The sequence below is a fragment of the Ostrea edulis genome, chromosome 1 (genome assembly GCF_947568905.1).
Source record: "Ostrea edulis chromosome 1, xbOstEdul1.1, whole genome shotgun sequence".
NCBI lineage: Eukaryota > Metazoa > Mollusca > Bivalvia > Ostreida > Ostreidae > Ostrea > Ostrea edulis.
In genome coordinates, this window is record NC_079164.1 from 15846793 (window position 1) to 15870221 (window position 23429).

General features: G+C 36.6%; 1 protein-coding gene across 1 annotated transcript in view; it reads right to left on the bottom strand.

Moving 5' to 3' along the window:
- LOC125661713 (agrin-like) overlaps positions 1-23429 on the bottom strand; it is a 117122-nt gene that overhangs the window by 15692 nt on the left and 78001 nt on the right. Inside the window, 20 exon segments of the mRNA XM_056152898.1 lie at positions 183-300; positions 1189-1311; positions 1747-1881; positions 3410-3657; positions 6117-6329; positions 7418-7622; positions 8234-8383; positions 9219-9326; positions 9619-9673; positions 9676-9761; positions 11440-11697; positions 11798-11947; positions 12403-12570; positions 13510-13605; positions 15297-15434; positions 16517-16632; positions 17657-17798; positions 18477-18701; positions 19056-19247; positions 21609-21723. Of these exon segments, the coding sequence (XP_056008873.1) occupies positions 183-300; positions 1189-1311; positions 1747-1881; positions 3410-3657; positions 6117-6329; positions 7418-7622; positions 8234-8383; positions 9219-9326; positions 9619-9673; positions 9676-9761; positions 11440-11697; positions 11798-11947; positions 12403-12570; positions 13510-13605; positions 15297-15434; positions 16517-16632; positions 17657-17798; positions 18477-18701; positions 19056-19247; positions 21609-21723 (3041 nt within the window).

Genomic DNA, 23429 nt, shown 5'->3' on the forward strand with positions numbered 1-23429 from the left:
TACATTGCCCTCTCCCCTAGCTTAGATTAATCATATGAAATGCCCACATATTCCCTGCTAAGTACCATCCTTGACCCTGCAAAGCTCCTAGTAAATAATCTTAATATCAATGAATAAGCGACCACCATTTCACCAAATGACATTGACTCCTTTCGTTGTTACATCTGAGGTCCGACATTTACCTGATCACCACCGTTCCAGTGCCCACATTAAATCGGAATTCTAAGTGTTTGTCGATAATATTCAGTGAAATGTAATCACCAAATCCATACGGATATTGACTGGCATACACAACCACACCTGCAATCATAACACAGAGAGCAAATCAACTACATATCAAAACCAATAGCAGAGTTTTTAAGCATTTACTCATTGTTGTGGTTGAAATTTGAAGACATGGCATTACACAACAAGAGTATAATTTCTTGATAAATACTTTTTCATACCTAAAGCTGGGTTCAATTTCAAAGCATAATTAATACACATATTCAGTAAATCTAGAAAATCTAGAAATGTTTTATTTGTCAAAAAACCTTACATGTCTAAAGTATTTGAAACAAGAGGCCCACAGGGCTTTACATAATATATGTATTTTAAAAGATATGACAAATCTGTTCCCATCCTAAAGTCAAAACCCTGGGTTTTGAAATTCCCCATTTTTTGTACATCCTTTTCTGCTATTCATAAATATGCATTTAGATTTTATACTGTATCAGCAAACTTAAAGAAGCCCTTCAAGTCATTATAATGATTTTGACACCACCCTGAAACCAAACCCTCACCCCCTAGGATCATGAAATTTACAATTCTGGTAAAGGACTACCTACTCCTTCTAAATATCCATTTAGTTTCAATTTAGTATCAATAGCACTAATGAAGACTTTATAAACACTACATACTAAGTTTGACCTCACACTGGGGTCAGAACCCCAACCCTGAGGATCATGAAAATTACTATGCATTTTGTTTTTCTTACACATGTGTGGTTGTAGAGAAGATTTTTGAAAATTAGTCAATCATTGGCAGTTTTGGCCCCGCCCCTAGGACCCCAGGGGTGCAAGAGTTCTGAAATTTATAATTTATGTCCATTATGTGGAGCGGAGAGGATCAGAAATCCTTGACTTGGGAAGATGATGTGATGGGTGATTTTGTGAGCAAATATAGCCACTACCAAACAAGTTTTCTTACCGTTGGGATTAGAGGATTTGAACCAGATTCTGATTGACACCGAGTGGCTTCCCACCTCTCCAAGTGGGAGGTCAATCAGAGAAGAACCGTTAAACTGTGGCACGGCGATCTTCTTCAGTCTCTCTGTAACAATGGTAGGGAAGACAATGAAATCAGAAATAACAGTTCATCTGAATAAAATTTCCTGGCTCCTCAAGTGGAATTCTTTTAGCTGCTTCCATCAGCAACATTTTAAAAGAACATTATAAAGTAAACCAATGGCTTCATGCAGCGAGTACTTCCACCTTACTAGTGCACTGCATGTACCATTTCATTTGGCACTTCAAATAAGTTTGACTTTTTCGTTTCAATTCACAGTGTTTGCAACAGTTGCGTAGAGTGTTACATGACCTTGACAATTGAACTTAAAGCCAATAGATTTCTTCCTCCAAGTATTTGTGATTTCTGTGAATTTCAATGTAGAACATTTTATTGTTAGATACTGGATGCTATTGAGTTTAACATGGAACACTAATGCGCAGTGCTGAGTGCAGCTTTGTGCTGCTGACTTATACCTACCATATTCACAGAACTCGCCCTCCATGTTTTCTGGACATTGACATTCAAACCCTCCATCTTCTGTGACAACACAGGTGGATCCCTCTTTACACATAGATCTCAGGCACGGATCTAACATCACCTCACATAGGGCACCTGCAAAAGTTCAGGTAAACACGACCTCAGTCAGTATGCAGTCCCACAGTCAATACATTAGTAATTACTCAATATCTGATAGAACTAATTCAGTTATGTTCAGTTGCAGAATTCACATGCAAATGACACATGTATATTATTGTATGCACAGTTGCGGGATATTTCTGATTTAGTATGTGCTTTTGTGTGTGTGTATGTGTGTGTGTGGGATAGAGAAGTGGGTGGGTGGGAGGGAGGGAGAGGAGAAGAGATGAAACAAGAGGTACTGTGAGCAATGCTCACTAAGAATACCCCCCGCTTACCCCAATCTCCCAAAGGGTGTTGGTAATAGGTATAAACTACCTCTTTTCCGAGTGTAAAAAACAAATGGCATGACAAACCGAACCATATTGCTACTTCGATGTCCAGTGCGCGTGACCTTTGACCTTTTGACCCCAAAATCGATAGGGAACATCTTCATCCCATGGGTAGTCCATATGTGTGATATGGTGACTGTAGGTGGAAAGGATAACGCTTTAGAGCCCGGAAACCACATTGCTACTTCGATGTCCAGTGCACTTGACCTTTGACCTTTTGACCCCAAAATCAATAGGGAACATCTTCATCCCATGGGTAGTCCATATGTATGATATGGTGACTGTAGGTGGAAAGGATAACGCTTTAGAGCCCGGAAACCATATTGCTACTTCGATGTCCAGTGCACTTGACCTTTGACCCCAAAATCAATAGGGAACATCTTCATCCCATGGGTAGTCCATATGTATGATATGGTGACTGTAGGTGGAAAGGATAATGCTTTAGAGCCGGGAAACCACATTGCTACTTTGATGTCCAGTGCGCATGACCTTTGACCTTTTGACCCCAAAATCGATAGGGAACATCTTCATCCCATGGGTAGTCCATATGTATGATATGGTGACTGTAGGTGGAAAGGATAACGCTTTAGAGCCCGGAAACCATATTGTTACTTCGATGTCCAGTGCGCTTGACCTTTGACCTTTTGACCCCAAAATCGATAGGGAACATCTTCATCACATAGGTAGTCCATATGTGTGATATGGTGACTGTAGGTGGAAAGGATAACGCTTTAGAGCCCGGAAACCATATTGCTACTTCGATGTCCAGTGCACTTGACCTTTTGACCCCAAAATCTATAGGGAACATCTTCATCCCATGGGTAGTCCATATGTATGATATGGTGACGGTAGGTGGAAAGGATAATGCTTTAGAGTCCGGAAACCATTGCGTCTACAGACGGACGGACGGACGGACAACCCGATTCCAGTATACCCCCCCCCCCCCCCCCCCCCACAACTTGTTGCGGGGGCTATAATCAATGTATGATGCCAAAATATGAATATGGTGTTTATACCCTATAACCTTCAGTTAGAATCAAGAACCACTGCATTAATATACTATGAACCAAACCAGTTGTTACAAACGATGGATTGGGATGATACACATGAGTGATAAATGATGGAGGGAATTCTATATGACATCAGCCTGTGTTGTACATTATGACAATAACCTGTACATCCTGGTTCACAGACGCAGTGGAAAACTTCCCTGTCTGACATAAAGCAGGACCCGCCATTCTGACAGGGGAGAGAACTACATGGATTACTGCCACACTCCCAGATGTCCAGTCCTGCCACGAGATCCTGGTTCCTGGAGGAGTACCCTAGGCTGTAAGTGTGGGGGGACACAGTGCTCCCAGCAGCAAATGAGTTAATGCAGCCTGCCATGCCGACCTGTATACCCAGCCTTTTCTTTGCCCTTCAAAATGAAATGTTTTGACCTTGAAGTTTTGTTGCAGTTCAAATTAGATCAATATGATTTAATATACGTGATTTCTCAGTGAAATAGGCTTCTGTGGTATCAGACATTTCAAGATTTCTATCAGTCCAAATAATGAAATGTACTGTGAACTAATAATCAGTCCGAGGAAGTCTTAACCAGTCAAATTGTGGACTTGTAAATTTCAAGAACACTGCATGTTTCTCAGTTTGGGGTCCCTACAGAAAATCTTCTGGCAGGAGAAGATGATATCACAATTTTTGGTAGATGGCAATTAAGCTAATGATATTCAATTATACACTGAACAGAAGTGTCATTGTAGTGGGTCCTTATTCATGAATGATGGAACAAAAATTAGATGTCAATCACACATGAAGCCTGTGAATACTAAACCATGGGTGAAAATACATAAGAGGCAAAATGTCAAGGTTGTATACAAGAAGTGACAGTGTTAAGAAACACAAGCAGCCATAATGGGTGTGGGCAAAACCAAACACACTAAACGACTTTCATAATTATTGTTTGCAGGTGATAAAAGTATAAATAATTTTTGCTACTGGTGAAAGATTATGGATACATTTGAATAAGCTATTGAATATAGATCTAGCCATTGAGGTGTGATTATCAACAATTTTGAGGTGTTCATAGTTGTTGAAGCAATACGCTGCATCTAATACTTTTCAAAGCTACTGCAAAACATGGATCAGTGTTTGTATTAACACAGACATGCAGCAAATGGAACTGTCATAAAAATCTTTGCAATCTGACCCAAAGTCTTCCAGAATTCAAAACTCAGCCTTAGAGATCTTGTTCAGATATTGACCACATGTGCGATTTAAACATATATACCAAAATGAACATGTGACTATTTACAACTTCAAATATTTTTCAAAAATACTCTTGCTAGAGACTAACAGAAAATTTTAAAGTACTTTACACACAACACAATTCACTTAATTACAGAAACATTCCTTCAATGTCCACCTCCCCAATAGGATAGCAACAACTGTCTTTTAAAATCTCTTATTACCCCCCCCCCCCCTCCCCCTTCCAATGGGACAGTTTCAAAATACATTTATTGACCGAGTTTGAGGTGAACATGTGTTATGTTAGACCTGCATGAGGACCAAACTGTTGACTGAGGCTGAAGGCAACAGTTGGTTTGAGGGTCAAACATAACATACATTGTATGTTGATCAAAAAATTCAGTCTACAAATGTTTTGTTATACCTTCTCTCATTATACGTAATCAAATAATAAAACGGTAGCTGGTGTTATATATATGTATTATTCAATCAGTAACAAACTGAACAGGTAATTAAATTTTCAAGAAATTAACAGTTTTTGGAATGTTTAAACCATCAATATCACAATGTAACTGATAATCTGTATTTCATCTCAACATACTCTGCTGAAAGTTTCTCTGCAACTTTTATCAACAAAAAAAAAAATAGAATTGTGATATTGATGTCCCTGTCTGTTCAAATTTGTTCAATTTTGTAATCGCTGTACTCAGCGAACCTGTCCAATGCGAAATCTTGTTGTAGCTGACCGATGTTGACATTTACATGTACATTACTCTCTAGAGGAGTCAATCTGCGTATTGGTCGTATTGTCGCAAATAAGGCATGATGTCATAGGTCAAAAGTTCACTCGATGTTGACTGAGCAGTCCAACATAAAAACAAGAGACCCATGGGCCACATTGCTCACCTAAGCAGCAGTTCCTAGCAATAAACAAGCTTGAGCAAAACTATCATTATACAAGCAGCTTGGTTCAGAAAAAAAAACTTCTCAATGGTAACGACTAAAAATTCATTAATAATCAAACTTAATCATTAAACTTGACTACAAATTCATCAATTATTATATGCCCTTGTAGACAGATATGGCCTCTCATATTAACAAATTTCATCTAACGATGCTTTGTGCTAAGTTTGGTTCCCTATACATTTGCATGTAAAACTTTGATCCCCTATTGAGGCCCCTTCCTAACCCCAGGGGTCATGATTTCTACAAACTTAAATCTCCACTTTGTCAGAAAGCTTTCAAGTAACTTTCAGATCCTCTGGCCCAGTGGTTCTTAAGAAGATTTTTAAATGACCCCACCCTATTTTTGTGATTATCTCCCCTTTCAAGGAAGCATGGCCCTTCATTTCAACAAACTTGAATCCCCTTTACCCAAGGATGCTTTGTGCCAAGTTTGGTTGAAATTGGCCCAGTGGTTCTGGAGAGGAAGATGAAAATCTGAAAAGTTTACACCAATGCCGAAAGACAATGGACAAATTTTGATCAGAAAAGCCTTCCGCTCAGGCGAGTTAAAAAAGGACCTGGCAACAATTTACTGAGAGAACATTTGAATTATTGGACTTTTTATTGTATTGATTTATATAGAAAGTAATTTATAAAGGTTTAACAATGACCCCTGTCTTTCCTTACTCTCTTGCTTCCTCTGGGACATTCCCAAGGTACAGAAAATCACTAAGGTCCAAAGATGTCAGCGCCCCCTCACTCTCTCCGTACAACACCGGGCTGTTGTCCACTTGTAACTGGCCTGACTTGCCCACTCGATTGACCACGACTCTGTGGTATTTGTTCCTGGTTAGTTGCTCCTTACTGCGTATCAAAGCCAGGCCACTTCCTAAATCATACCTAAATTACAAAGTTGATTCATTGAAGTTGATGATTGCTATCACGCCATGAACCAAGTGGACTGGTCTACAAAGAATGTCTTTTGATGATTTTTGCACAAGCATTTAATTGTGTAACTGTATGCATCAGCTGTTTAAGGACACATTCCTTAAAAAAAACAAAGGACTTGTAAAATTGTCTATATGCAAAATGTTACCACTCCCTGTATAACTGTATACTAATTCTGCCACTGTTTTGGACTACATTTAGAAATCATTGGAATAAATCACATTCCATATGGTAGATTGTATACATTTTACTTCTAAAAACATAAATCTAGTTTTCATCATTTTTGAAAAAAGTTTGTAACAAGTGTCGTTAAGATGAATTTCAATGACAGAAAATCGGAACCATACAATTTTCAATTACTTTAAACTTGTGCTAAACATTTTCAATATCATATCTAATTCTTGCCCCTTAACTAATTTTCCCCACACACTACCTTATGCAATTTTCAGCATACTCATCAAACTCTTCAATTATTTTCAATGACACATTTAAGTTCACTGAAGATCTAACTTAACAGGCTTATTTTATGAACCAGATAAAAACAGAGACGATAAAATTTAATACTGTGGAATCATTTTAATTCGTGGGGGGGGGGGGGGGGGGGGGGGGGCAATATTCGTGGGTAAGTAAAATTTTGCTGGTTCATGAGGGCGTAATTTCGTGGGTAAGCAATACAATGTCACTAGGAGAGATAACTCTACTTGGTTTTAAAAAAATGTTCGAGGACACATAAATTTGTGGGTAAGAGTGACCCACGAAATCCATGAACATCAGCCCTCACGAACAACGATGATTCCACAGTATTTCTGTCAGATTGATTTATAAGAGAAAAACAAATCAGTTTGAGCTATTTGAAACCAATTCAATTTTCTTGAATCAAATTGGCGAAATTCTGCTAAATAATGGAGAAATGCAATGATTATTGCATTTTAATGATTGCTCTGGTGAACACATGAGACATACTACTAAACCCATGGATTGACGCTTAGAGGCTCATGGGCCACAAAGCTCACCTTAAGAATTCTATCTCGGAGTCTAACCTGAATTCCAGATAACCCTTGACCACAGTAACAGCTATGAAGTCACCAGTGCCATTTGGATACTGACTAGCGAAGGTGATGATGCCATCCTCATTTAGAATCTTGAGGCGGATTTCAAACATCAGGTCATTGTTCGGCTTCATTGTGCGTCTCAGTTGTAGATAGGAGTTAGTTCCAGTGAAAGATGGAACAGTGAACTTGGCATCTGAAAATACATATAAATCAAAAAATGTAATAGTAATCTGTTTATGAAATAAACCAACACAATGTAACATGGCACAATTTTAGTCTGATGTCAGGAACAATTAAGAGTAATTAAATTGATTTGAAATCCAGTTTAGCAGTGTCAAAATGTATATGCAAATATTGTAAAATTTCCGGATGTCTATTTTTCAGCCATGAGGAATATGATCTATGCTGTTATAGAGTGACCTCTGCTGTACTTGTAATATGCTGTTATCTGCCAGTAGTGTGGAAATATAACAGCAAATGGCCAGAGATCTGGTGCTTTGAACAGCAGGATTTGGACATTACATTCTAGGTGTCCTCTACAAATACTGTTCTGTTCTCCATCACATGTTCATGTTCTTATGGATCCAATATTCTCTTTGCTAATGAAATTATTAAGTGAATATGGAATTTAATGTTAAACTAATTATATGACAGGTTTTCTGTTTTTGTTCCTAAAAGTCACTGGATGTTTCAATCCTTTTTAATTTATCATGTTTTGTGGGGTAAAAATCAATATAATGTACCAAACTTGGTCCTTCATAAATCATTGATCTGGATATTTTACAGCTAGTCTAGCTGACAAACCTTTGTGGCAGATGGAGCCTGTTTTCTCCAGGGGACACAAACAACGGTATCCCAAGGACTCATCCAGCTGACACTGACCGTTGTTTAGACAGGGGCTGTCTGAACACGGGTTTTTGTATGTTCTGTTGTCTGGTGGTGTCTCTAAGACTTCTATGAATAAAACAGAAGTAATCAACATCTGAATTTGCAATTTTTCTTTTTAAAAAACATCCATGTGATTTGAATCGACAGACTCGAATAGCTTAATTACCTAAATGTGGGACTGCCCCACATTCATACACCCTGTCCCAAAGCCACACACCAGACTCTACAGCCACACACTAGACCCTACAGCCACACACCAGACCCTACAGGCACACACCAGACCCTACAGCCACACACCAGACTCTACAGGCACACACCAGACCCTACAGCCACACACCAGACTCTACAGACACACACCAGACCCTACAGACACACACCAGACCCTACAGCCACACACCAGACTCTACAGACACACACCAGACTCTACAGCCACACACCAGACCCTACAGGCACACACCAGACCCTACAGCCACACACTAGACTCTACAGGCACACACCAGACCCTACAGCCACACACCAGACTCTACAGACACACAACAGACCCTACAGCCACACACCAGACTCTACAGACACACACCAGACCCTACAGCCACACACCAGGCCTTACAGCCACACATCAGACTCTACAGGCACACACCAGGCCTTACAGTCACACATCAGACTCTACAGGCACACACCAGACTCTACAGGCACACACCAGACTCTACAGACACACACCAGACCCTACAGCCACACACCAGACTCTACAGCCACACACCAGACTCTACAACCACACACCAGACCCTACAAGGCACACACCAGACCCTATAGGCCCTAGTCACACATCCTCACACCATGCCCCACATTGACACACCCTGCCCCACATTGACGGATACTTTGATGACAGTTTTTTCAATCTTACTTTTACAATCTGTATCATCCAGTGTGGTGATAAACCCAATCCTACATAGACATACGCCCCGGTAACATTCACTGTTGTTAGCAATGCAGTGCCGGTCATCATACAGATCTCTTTGATTTTCCTGAATTTCAAATAAAATGTCAGTCTATTAGAATGAAACATTTAAAGGGAAGACAAATATATGTAATAGATTTGACCAGAGTTCAAGCAGGGCCAACGAAATTGGGAGAAATGGTTTATCAATTACACAACTTAACCAGATCTCAAGGGGGAGTATAACAACATAAGATGATGAACAGGTAGGACCGAAGAAGAAAGGACAGGTAGTCAAACCATTAACTACAAGTGGCTGTTACAAAACGAACTATCAATGGAATATTGGGGAAGAAGGAATAGACACTGAGAGAAAGGATATTCCTACCCCCCACGACGTGTGGTCGTTTTGTGGTCCTTGTGTAGTAGTCCTCTGAGTAAAGTCACTATTTCGTCGCCCAGTTGTCTTTCGAGTTCGTGTGTAGGAGGAGGGGTGGCTGGTAGCACTTCCTGGAATGACAAGACAAGAGTACAAAAGAACAACGCCATGACTGGCTGCTTCTGATGTAGAAATATAGAGGTATGAGATTTGGCTCAATGAGATCCACCTCAACCGTGGTAATGTATGTACATAACATTTGAGTGCTCAAGATATTTGGAGGATTTTTCATCAAGAGTGAGTACCAGTGTAAGTAATAACTATTTAAATGTATTTCGTTGTTACATAAATGTGTGTATTACTGTGTTCACTTTGTGACAGACCATGCATCTGTTTACAACTGACCACTGCACTTCGATTCACATACACTGTACTTGTGGTAACCAGTTTATGTTACTAATGTTCCCACTTTTATCAGCCCAGGGCATGCATTCTTGGCACTACCCCTTGAAGGGATGTATCAAACACCATAGCTGATTGTCTATACTGTGGAATCATCATTGTTCGTGAGGGATTGATGTTCGTGGATTTCGTGGGTCACTCTTACCCAGGAATTTACGTGTCCTCAAACATTTTTTAAAACCAAGTAGAGTTATCTCTCCTAGTGACATTGTATCGCTTACTCACGAAATTACATCCCCACGAACCAGCAAAATTTTGCTTACCCACGAACATTGCCCCCCCCCCCCCCCCCCCCCCCCCACAAATTAAAATGATTCCAAGGTATTAACAGTACTGGGAGATATATGTACCTGTGTTTGGTAATTACTAACTTATCACAACTTAAATACTATTTAATTGTAATTTTCATTATCATATCTAAATGTATTTCAAATAGCCCATCTCATGTCAAATTTTCAAATAATTTCCAATAAATCACCCTGTAACCCTCAGACTGATATTTAATGACCCGTTTACAGTTAGTCTTAAATATTAGCACTTTATGTTCTGGTGGAATCTTAATTTTTTAGATGAAATCTTAAATGCCAGAATTTCATAGCTATGGAAATTTAAACATTTGCATTTTTGGAGAATTTCTCTATCCTTCAAAGCAACCAACATTCCAATCCTTCTAAAGTACCTCCTAAAATATCTTAAATTGTCATTCATTTTTGTGTGCAGAGTATAGTCCAAATTTCACAGTTCAACTGAATCTTGCCGAAATATGCTGATTAAGCTGCACATTAACCCTGACTTGAGGCTGTTATGCTTTACTAGCTAAATTTCTTTATTTCAAACAATAACATAATAAAATTTAGCTGACTGACTCAGATATAATCAAATCAAATGCAATGGACCTTACAATGTTTACTTAATTTTTACATATTTGCTGTTTGTACACATTTATAATAAAACTAAGGTATAACTTTACTCACAGATGGACCAGACTGAGAATATAATCTATAAATACCCTGGGGCATGACATATCAAAGGTCTAACATATATGTACATATGTATGTGTATGATCTTGAACACTACGTTTTAATTTCGAGGTGCTAAAAATTTGCGGTTTTTCATATTGGTCTAATTACGGTGGTTTTATTTTTGCAGAATTCAAATTTTATTTTGATTACTGGTAACTATTCAAAATGTATTGTGTCACACTTGCAAAATGATTGTGGTTGTTTTAATTTCGCAGAAAAATCCCCGACTGCGAACATAGCGAAATTAAAACCACCGCAATCATTTCCCCATTTACAGTAAAGCACAGACTCTTTAAACTGACTACACACTGTAAACTGGTCTGACCTGTGCAAGGTCCGTTGTATGCCACAGTGATCTCCCTTTGTTGTTTACAACTCTCGAATTTCATGTGGCAACGGCTAACATAAGTTTTGCCATCATTGCCACAAATTGAGTACCCGGCTTCCCGAAAGAGGATACAGGACAGTCGGTCACAGCGGCACTCTGCCCCATAACTTGTGTCCATGCAGTATCCCTCATATTTGCAACGGAGCACCATATCCATATTTTTACAAGTACGTCCTGGGTAGGGGACTGAACTCACTGTATGAAATAAAAGGGACATGCGATTATCTAGATCAAAAACCAGTCTCCATAATAAACTGCAACACCAGACTGAGACTAAGTACTGCCAATGACAAACCTTCCATTCCACAGACATCAAACGACACCGGGTTGTCATCAACCTCACATTTATCACAATGGTGACCTTTGACCCCTGGTTTACATACACAAGCTCCATCATCCTGTCGACAGTCACGACGCGCAGCACCAAACTGGTTACAGTCACAATCTGAGAAGAAAAGATGAGAAACAAGTCATTTAACTGCTATCTTCATCTGAGATATATCATTCTTAATACATTCTTATTCCTTTATTAATACTAATCAATCAAGAGGGAGAGAAATTCAAGGAGAGAATATCATACACTGCCCTAAAACTTTAGGTTTTTTCCCCCATATAGATAAAAGTAGGACCGACATATGGCATATAAAAGAGCATAACTTACCAATGAAATTTGAAAAATTCCAAGGGAATGCTACCCCCCCCCTCCCTCCCCGTGCAGGAAGGGGGAGGGGTGTCATCTAACTAAGTTTAATCATTTTGTGCAATAAGTTCTGGAAATATAGATTTACATTAGTACCAGAGTTAAGTTTACGGGAAATGAAAAGTACTGTCACAACCAGTCTGGCCATCATCAGCCATGCATGTTTATTATCTTAAGATGTACACTGTTTTGTGACTTACTGACACAGCCTGGGGTGTAGTTTGGGCGTGTCTCCGGATTCAGGCCCCAGTACCCAGGTTTACACATGTCACACTTCAGCCCCCCCACGCCCGGTAGACAGTCGCAGGCCTTGGTTTTAGGATCACAAGTCAAAGCACGGGAGCCAGAGGCATAACAATTACAATTATCTGCAATAAAAAGAATAAAATTAAAATCTACATACTATTTACAATGATCAAAGGATGAATAGCTGCTTGTTTCATATAACATGAAAATTAATTTTATGATATTAATCTGGAAGCTTATGAAAATTACTTCACATTATCAGGGGCTATTGCTTCAGTGAACTTGGTGATATTTATGCAATATATCAAGAAATTTGAATTCAAAGAATGAAATTCTAAGGGTGCTAAAAACAACATCAAGCATGCTATGAGAACAAGAAGTCGCTCAGTGACACGATATTCTAGATTGGTTCAAACCCAATGTCCACCTGCAGAATAAATATAAAACAGATATTCATTTCATGATATTGTAGAAATCAAGATAAAATCAAAAATGGAACCACCCAAAAATAAAATTGTTTGTCTCTTGTGTATCAAGACCAACTTCTTTCCAAATTTCATTAAAATCCATTAATTTTATTTTAAATTCAGATATTTTGTGGAAAAGTCAATATCATACATTCAAACAGATTTACTTGAAAGCCATGGATTACAAGGGAAACTTATTGACCTGTATAATCTTCCAACTGAAAGCTATGGATTACAAGGGAAACTTAATGACCTATAGAATCTTCCAAGTGAAAGCCAACAGCAGAGTTCTGAGCCCACCAGGACAAAATATGAACATATCTAGATTTTCACCTTGTAAATTAACCAATAAAACTATATGCTCAGTCCAAAGATTGTTTGAAGTGATTTGCCCTTTGAATGTACATGTATAACTATTTGACATTATTTTGCCCCAAGATTATTTTTCCTACTGACATTTTATCACCAAGGATGAACACAAAGTTTGTTAATCTAGTCGTATTATGCAAAATTTTACATTACTCTTAATTTCAATCATTTAGGGAAACATCAAATTTCAATAAAAGTAATCCCAAAATGGCAGATAATTCTTACATGGACATCCTTCATACTGAGGGTCTGTTGCTATGGTAATTTGATCTGGACAACAGCCATATTTTGTGTCCAAGCATGATCCTGCACTGGATTTCTCTGTGAGAAATGAAAATGATTGTTTAAGTAAATCATTTCCACTATCTATCAACACTGCAACAATTGTCATGTACTATTTTAATAAAAGATCTTCAACATAATTATAACCATCAAATTCAAAATTTGCAGTCAACCATTTTTATAAAATAAAAAATGACATCTATGCTCAAATTTTTATGCAACAATTGTCATGTATTATTCTAATAAAAGATCTTCAACATAATTATAACCATCAAATTCAAAATTTGCGGTCAACCATTTTTATAAAATCAAAAATGACATCTATGCTCAAATTTTTATGCTTGATTTTAATAAAGATATCAAAACTACGGTATTCTATGAATGAAATGAAACAAAAAGGTCTATCAAATATGCATATAGTTGTTGAAATATAAATGAAAATAGCTTAAAAATACAGCCTGTCTTTTTACACGCTTTCATTCTGAAACAAGCTGATTGAGTGTGACTATCTTTATTAGCATACCGCATGCCACATTTCCACCAATTCTTGGATATGTACACATCTAACAACCCTTCAGCATTTTACCCATGATGCAGTATAATGAATTTAAGTCTGACAGGTCCTTTATTCCTAAGTAATCAACAGTCTATGAATTCAGTGTCGAAACTTACCAACACCATTGTTTTTCTTTACGAAGAAGGTACGTACGTATATTGCATATATTATACAAATAAAGCCAACTGAAGACATCCAGGAGATAAATTAGTCAAGATTGAACTTAATTCTTTTTATCTATTCCTTTCATCTGGGATGAAATCAAATAGTTTACATTTGCATAAGTTAATATATATACCATTCTACATGTCTAATAGTTTGGAAACAAATTTTTTTTTAATGAAAGAAAAAGTGCCTCATGCATATAATGAATGGTAATGCTATGCATTACTGCAAGAACAGGACAGACGGGCTCGAAATTCTAAGTTCAAAAGGGGCATAACTCTCAGGAAAATTAATTAAATAAAAAATTTCTGGAAATATGCACATCTACACAGTGTGTCCTTCTTAACTACAAAGTTTCGCAAAATTCTGCTCAGCAGTCTCATGGAAGTTGCGCTGACAAGAAATGGACCGACGGACTGACAGACAAACGGGTCAAAAACATTATACCCTCCACAACTCGTTGCATGGGGGTATAATTATTAGTATGTATGTATCTTTAAACAATCAAGTTAATAATAGATATCTGATTAAATTAGTTATAATTTACTAAATATAAATATCATATGGCTCCAAGTCTATATCTAATCAGGCAGAAGTATGTGCATGCTGATAATAATTTAAAGGTCAGTAACTCTCCCAAAAACTTTTTCCTTCACAGGTGTCACCTTAAACATGACAGTATTGTAACAGCAGCAACGGATTTCTCCCTGCTACAAATATATTCACTTATGTAGAGAAATGAATTCCCCTAATAATCAAGCAATCTTAGTACCACAAGAGTCATCTGCCCTTTATTATACATCATATAAATTTACCTATATAATCTCTTATCATTTTTTTTTTATTAATACATGAGCGTATCCTCAATCAATAAAATTTCATGGGAATGGAAATTCGATATACCACCCACTTCCTGTTGCTTCTTCCGACAGCCCCCTACCTATCACAGGCCATCAATTAATTCAGACAAAAACACACACAGGATGTGACTTAGAAATCAGGTACCTACCTTCCTTACAGCACTTCCCAAACTGCAGGTGACAGTAGCTATTGGGTGGACATGCTTCACTGGAGCAGTTGTAATCCTGGCCCGTCACCAGGTTCACCAAAGCAGCATTGCCATCACAGGCTTCCTCTTCTAAATCCGCTGAAATCAGATTACAGAAGTAATTTAGTAATAATTTACCATTATAGCATTCAGCCATTCATTTACCAATATTCATACTTAAAAATGTTCTCTCTTTTGTGACATTTACTACATATTGATTCTCAATGGATAAAAAAGTAATATGCCACATTGTACAAAATTTGAAGTGTAATGAGATAGAAAGTATAAAAAGAATTTAAGATATGTAAAATATTGTAAATATAAGTATGATTAGATTCTCAACATTATCCTATAAATTAACATCAATATTTCTTAATCATTTATGATAATTCACTTTAAGAATGATCTATGAATAACACATTGTCGTAATGGTTCCTATCGAGCAATCAATGAAAAATCTGCAACTTATGCCTTGTCCTTTTAAACTTCATTAAGTGGTCAGTTAGCTCAGCAATTTTACGTGTAACCACTGGCCTGCAGATCATGAGTTCAAATCTCAATGAGGTTTTCATTTTCCCATGTTTACTTTCATCTGCTGAACTAAATTTTTTCACTACATAAATGATTTTAAAAGTTTTCAATTTCAAAATACTATATTGTACATTTTTTTCATGTGTGATATACACCCTTAAATCATACATTATAAAATTTTCACCTGTCTCAAATTCACTCCAGTATATACCCTCATTATGATTGATCTTTATCATATCCTCTCCCACTTATCCCAGTATATACCCTCATTATGATTGATCTTTATCATGTCCTCTCCCACTTATCCCAGTATATACCCTCATTATGATTGATCTTTATCATGTCCTCTCCCACTTATCCCAGTATATACCCTCATTATGATTGATCTTTATCATGCCCCTCCCACTTATCCCAGTATATACCCTCATTATGATTGATCTTTATCATGTCCTCTCCCACTTATCCCAGTATATACCCTCATTATGATTGATCTTTATCATGTCCTCTCCCACTTATCCCAGTATATACCCTCATTATGATTGATCTTTATCATGTCCTCTCCCACTTATCCCAGTATATACCCTCATTATGATTGATCTTCATCATGTCCTCTCCCACTTATCGATCTATTGCAGACACCATCCTCTTACCATTGTTGCAGTTTTCTGGATCAACTTCAACTATGGACTTGTTAGCTTTACAGGCTGTCTCTTGCATTTCACATCGATTTCCATAGTTACGACCGTCTGATCCACAAACAGTGTCACTATAAAATTAACTATTACAATCACCATTCACATATAGAGAAAGCATCAAATATATATGTCCGTGACAAAGAAAAATTTACAAAACAGTTTTTGAAGATAAAAAACACATGAGACAAGAGACCCAAAGGCCATATGGTTTACCTGAACAACCTTGCTCACAAAGATTGGACTCATAAGCCTAGACCACTTATGATGATGATATAAAGTAGTTTAAACAAAATGATTCAATTGTTCTAATAAGAAGAATTATAAATCCATTCATTGTTTTTAATAAATATTTTTAACCTCTATTTCGACACCATCCTCACCATGGGGTCTAGGCATTTGAACAAATTTGTAGAAGATTTTTTAAAAGACCCCATGTTTACAATTTTCTAATTATTTCCATTTGACACCCCCCCCTCCTTTTTTTGGAGGGGGGGGGGGCATAATTTTTATTTTCAACTTGAATCTCCTTTCCCCAAAAGTACTTTTTGATCAGTTTGAAAATAGAAAATAGCCTCACAATTTTGGAGATACAGACATACATAAATACAGTCTGACAGATCCAAAAAAAAGTTCACTTCAGGCTATGGCTCTAGTGAGCTAAAAACTAGTGTCACAATGCACAATGTGTTCATCAATGCTTTACTGACAACATTTATCACACATTAAACTACATTATTGTAGTTATTCTTGTTGTTTAAATTCTATATAAGATTTTCTGATCAGTTAAGGAATGAATTGACTAGATATGAAACGACCAGGTGAATTTCAACTTGCAATTTTTATTATCTCGTTACTGTTAATGTGTCAGTTTTCTGTGAACCTTATATATTTCAGCAACTTTGGTAATAGCTAGCACAGCACAAGAGTGCTAAAAATAAAACAGGTAATCTAAATGCATTCATAAACCATCTTGAAAAGGAATGAAGAAATGAATTACCACCCATCATACAAAATTCTGGACCACAGAATTAGTAAGAGATTATGTAAGCACTAACTTGTCACTGCAATATGATACAGAAAGGGTGAGATACTTACCGTACAGCAATACAGCCAAAGTCACATGAGCAGGTGTGTAATCCATCTGGCAGAGGTATGCATAATCCTCCATGAAGACACAAGCTGTCATCACACATCAACAATCTCGAAAACTGCTCCTCCCCAGAACCTCCATAGTCATCTGACCAATCAGAGAGTGTCTTACAATAGCATGACAACATTCATATATGGCCAATCAGAGAGTGTCTTACAACAGGATTGACAACATTCATAAATGGCCAATCAGAGAGTGTCTTACAACAGCATTGACGACATTCATAAATGGCCAATCAAAGAGTGTCTTACAACAGCATTGACAACATTCACAACAGTTAATCAGCAAATGTCTTTACTAGGATGACAGCATTCAACCTACCATGTTCAACCATATGTATATCATAGTATATAATGAAGCATTGAAATAAAACAAACAGAACTAAAAGTTATCTAAAAGAAGAAAAAGACAACCGATAAAGAGGAAAATTAAGAAGTTTTTGAAATGCAAATAATAAATAATATTCAACATTAATGCATACTACTTCAAGCAACTAAAACAATTAAAAAACCAGACTTCTCACATGAATTATTTTTGCAATGCTTTCATTCCTATAATTGGGAATTCTGCACAGATTTGACAATTAAGTGTTGAGACTGAAAAATTTGGTGCAAGGACAGCTAAATGTAGTCCTGACCTAAAATGAACAATTTTAGGGATCAAATGGAAGGTGTTTGTTTCAAAGATTTATGTTGCACAACACAAAGCTCATTCTACGAAATCAGTTGCCATGATAGAAGCCTGGTTGTGAAATGATAAATGTACCCCCAGATGCCCCTGATCCAGAACCTGCAGTCATGCATTCTCCCACTGTATAGGGCACTGACTCCTGTGTGTGGCACATGTGTCTCCTCAGCTCACACTCATTGTAGTACTCCTGGCCAGATGATGTACACACCTTCCTCTCCTGGTTGGGACAAACCCGGTCACAATGGCACATGTTGTTTCGGCATTCACCATGGTGAAGGCAGTCCATGTTAGACCTGCAGGCTGTAAACAAAAGACAGAGGAGGTTAAAAGCATACCACACAACACAGACTATTGTGAAATGAAACACTGTAGATTCTATTATATTCACAAAGTAAAATTGTTGTTATTTGAGGCTTTAGATGTTGAGATTAATGTTCTTAAATGTAATTCATTCTCCGCTGTTTGTGAGAGATTTAGATTTGTGTAAGTTAATAACATATGGAAACAGCAGAAATGAAACTCAAACAGAAATGAGTGTCATGTAAATAAAACACTGTATATAAGAAAAATGTAAGACATAAGATACTTTTGGGGAGCACTGTGATTAAGGAGGTCATCCATTACACAGATACTGAGTACTTAATACAAACCAACCTGGCTGTTCACAAGGTATCACATTCAGATGCCGGCGTTTTTCACACACATTTTTCTTCATCTCACAGTCATTATTGAATTTCTGTCCATCGCTGGTACAGACGGGAGGACCCTTTAACAAGCACCACGCATCACATTCACATCGTCCAAGATGACACTTGGAGAAGAACTGGCACCCCTCCTTACATGTTACTATAAATAGAGTAAGACATGTCGCTATAAATAGAGTCAAAAATGATTCCATCGAAAATCAATCAAGTAGAACAATCACCAGTCCACGTCCTGACAAAAGTCTCCATACTTCTGATTTTCTTGCTAACAATCTAAAATTAAAAACAGATATCTTATGTGTCCAATGGTCACTTCTTGTCCATAACCAATGCAAGATTTTCTATGTTATCTATGACTTCAGTCCTGGCCTGTGATTCTTATCTGTCCCCAAAAAGAAAAGTTAGTATCAACTTGACCCAAACTCTTATTTGTACCCACCCTATACAAACTCTTATTTGTACTCACTCTATACAAACTCTTATTTGTACTTACTCTATACAAACTTTTATTTGTACTCACTCTATACAAACTATTATTTGTACTCACCCTTTACAAACTCTTATTTGTACTCACTCTATACAAACTCTTATTTGTACTTACTCTATACAAACTCTTATTTGTACTTACTCTATACAAACTCTTATTTGTACTCACTCTATACAAACTCTTATTTGTACTTACTCTATACAAACTTTTATTTGTACTCACTCTATACAAACTCTTATTTGTACTCACCCTTTACAAACTCTTATTTGTACTTACTCTATACAAACTCTTATTTGTACTCACTCTATACAATCTCTTTATTTGTACTCACTCTACACAAACTCTTATTTGTACTCTACACAAACTCTTATTTGTACATCATTCTACACAAACTTTTATTTGTACTCACTCTACACAAACTCTTATTTGTACTCACTCTATACAAACTCTTATTTGTACTCACTCTATACAAACTCTTATTTGTACTCTACACAAACTCTTATTTGTACATCATTCTACACAAACTCTTATTTGTACTCACTCTACACAAACTCTTATTTGTACTCACTCTACACAAACTCTTATTTGTACTCTACACAAATTTTTATTTGTACTCACTCTATACAAACTCTTATTTGTACTCACTCTATACAAACTCTTATTTGTACTCTACACAAACTCTTATTTGTGCATCATTCTACACAAACTTTTATTTGTACTCACTCTACACAAACTCTTATTTGTACTCACTCTATACAAACTCTTATTTGTACTCACTCTATACAAACTCTTATTTGTACTCTACACAAACTCTTATTTGTACATCATTCTACACAAACTCTTATTTGTACTCACTCTACACAAACTCTTATTTGTACTCACTCTACACAAACTCTTATTTGTACTCTACACAAATTTTTATTTGTACTCACTCTATACAAACTCTTATTTGTACTCACTCTATACAAACTCTTATTTGTACTCACTCTATACAAACTCTTATTTGTACTCTATACAAACTCTTATTTGTACTCTACACAAACTCTTATTTGTACATCATTCTACATAAACTCTTATTTGTACTCACTCTACACAAACTCTTATTTCTACTCACTCTACACAAACTTTTATTTGTACTCACTCTACACAAACTCTTATTTGTACTCTACACAAATTTTTATTTGTACTCACTCTATACAAACTCTTATTTGTACTCACTCTATACAAACTCTTATTTGTACTCACTCTATACAAACTCTTATTTGTACTCTACACAAACTCTTATTTGTACTCACTTTTTACTAACTCTTATTTGTACTCTACACAAACTCTTATTTGTACTCACTCTATACAAACTCTTATTTGTACTCACTCTACACAAAATCTATTTGTACTCACTCTATACAAACTCTTATTTGTACTCACCCTATACAAACTCTTATTTGTACTCACCCTATACAAACTCTTATTTGTACTCACTCTTTACAAACTCTTATTTGTACTCACTTTACACAAACTCTTTATTTGTACTCACTCTGCACAAACTCTTATTTGTACTCACTCTATACAAACTCTTATTTGTACTCACTCTATACAAACTCTTATTTGTATTCACTCTACACAAATTCTTATTTGTACTCACTCTCTACAAACTCTTATTTGTAATCACTTTACAAAAACTCTTTATTTGTACTCACTCTACACAAACTCTTATTTGTACTCACTCTATACAAACACTTGATTATACTCACTCTATACAAACACTTGATTATACTCACTCTATACAAACTCTTATTTGTACTCACTCTGTACAAATTCTTATTTGTACTCACTCTCTACAAACTCTTATTTGTACTCACTTTACAAAAACTCTTTATTTGTACTCACTCTATACAAACACTTGATTATACTCACTCTATACAAACACTTGATTATACTCACTCTATAGAAACTTTAGAAAGACACAACTTTGTGTCATCGTGTGTGTTCGTTTGTGTGATAAAACAGGAAACTTACTGCAATCCCCAGCTGACATGACAGATATTGCCCTCCTTTCCTTACATGAAGCCGCCTTCATCATACACTCATTCTCGTATGTTACATGGTCACTCCCACATATCTTTGTGTCAGACTGTTAAAAGACAAGAAATATTGACAAATGATGAAACACCTAATATGGATAAATGGATTGAAAACAAGAGGCCTGTGGACCACATGCTCACCTGAATCAAATTAACTCCATAGAAGAAGAATACTATTGAACTTTAGATTAGAATTAGTAGATCAAGAATTTAAAGCCTATTAACTGCTTTTTACCTCTCTATATATGTAAAGGTAAGCAGGAGTAAAGTGTTGGGAGAGACTCCTCACCAGACTAGTAGGTGCAGCAGATGGTCCATTTTCAGGAAACAATTACCTCTGGTATAGTTCAAACTTGCATATGCAAGATGTATTAATGTAAGCACACAGGGAAACAATTTGAATTAAACTGAAACTACACGAGGCAGCTTTCATTTTCGCTTGACATACCATACAGCATTCATGTTCTCCAGAAAATATTTTATAGTGGTTTCCCTACATATTCCTATGAAAGTTTCAACCCGGACACAATGCATGGCCTCATTCTAAGTCGAGTCGTCATTTGAGAAAATTTGAATGTGCACAGCTGATATGATGATGCTTCTGCCCAAGTTTACTAATTCTAGACCCAGTGGTTTAAAAGAAGATTTTAACATTGTCTACCTTATTTTCTTTACTTGTTAATTATCTCCCCTTAAGATTAGACACAGAGCTGATTTCTATAGGGCACCCAACATATGGCAGAGAACTTAAGGGCGTACTCTCGTGGTACTTTTACCGCGAGTGAGTCTCCATACTTTTTAAAGTCGTAACTATGGGGATGTGTGTGTTTTATTTCGTATGCACAAAGAAGAACATTAATATCTGTTTTTATTTGTAAGTAATGTTAATAAACTAACAAAAAATAATTAAAACATGACAATTTTTTACTTATTTTCTCATTTTACGACATTCATGATGACGTTACGATTGTAAACAAACTCGAGCTCGAAGACGCACACTGTACGATGTCGCATTTAGTCTATTCTAAAGCAGTCCAGAAACATACATGGGCAATTCGTTAGAAGTAAAACGGCAGTTATAGATCAGTCTGTATCCGATATTCTCACAAGTGAGTGGCAGACAAAGAAAATTACAGACAAGCAGGCACAACCATGCACATGGTGACACACTACAGTACAGTACTGTACAGTGTCAGACGAGAGGGGGGAATGGAAGGATGTTAGCGATGTAGTACCCGAATCAGAGGCTGCTGATATAGTATTGAATGAATTTGTAAGTTTTTCAATATACAAGAATTTTTTTTATGAAAATAAAATCTAAAAACTATGTAGATCTGTACCTAAATTGATCTGCCATCTTCCCGATCTCGCCTAGTCGGTCACGAGCGAATTTCGCTCCTAACGTTCAATGTATCATTATTGAAGCATCAATTTGATTAAAAAGTGTAATCTATATCATTGTTTTAAAAAATCGCCAAAGTATACAGCGAATTTAATTCATTAAAAAGAGTTCAAAGGGAAAAGGGGGGTTTCTCCCATCTAGAGAATTATGGCGCGCCATTCTTGTACAAATTAGTTAAAACAAAAGATAATTTTGTTGACTATATATACATATATAGATATGTTTTTTGGGGGGCTAATAGATCGATAATTTGTTTCTAATCAGTTCTGGAAAATTAAATTATTTTATCAAAATTTTATTTTAATTATTCCTTCAAAGTGTAATTGTTAAAAAGTTTTAATAATGTTAAAATTT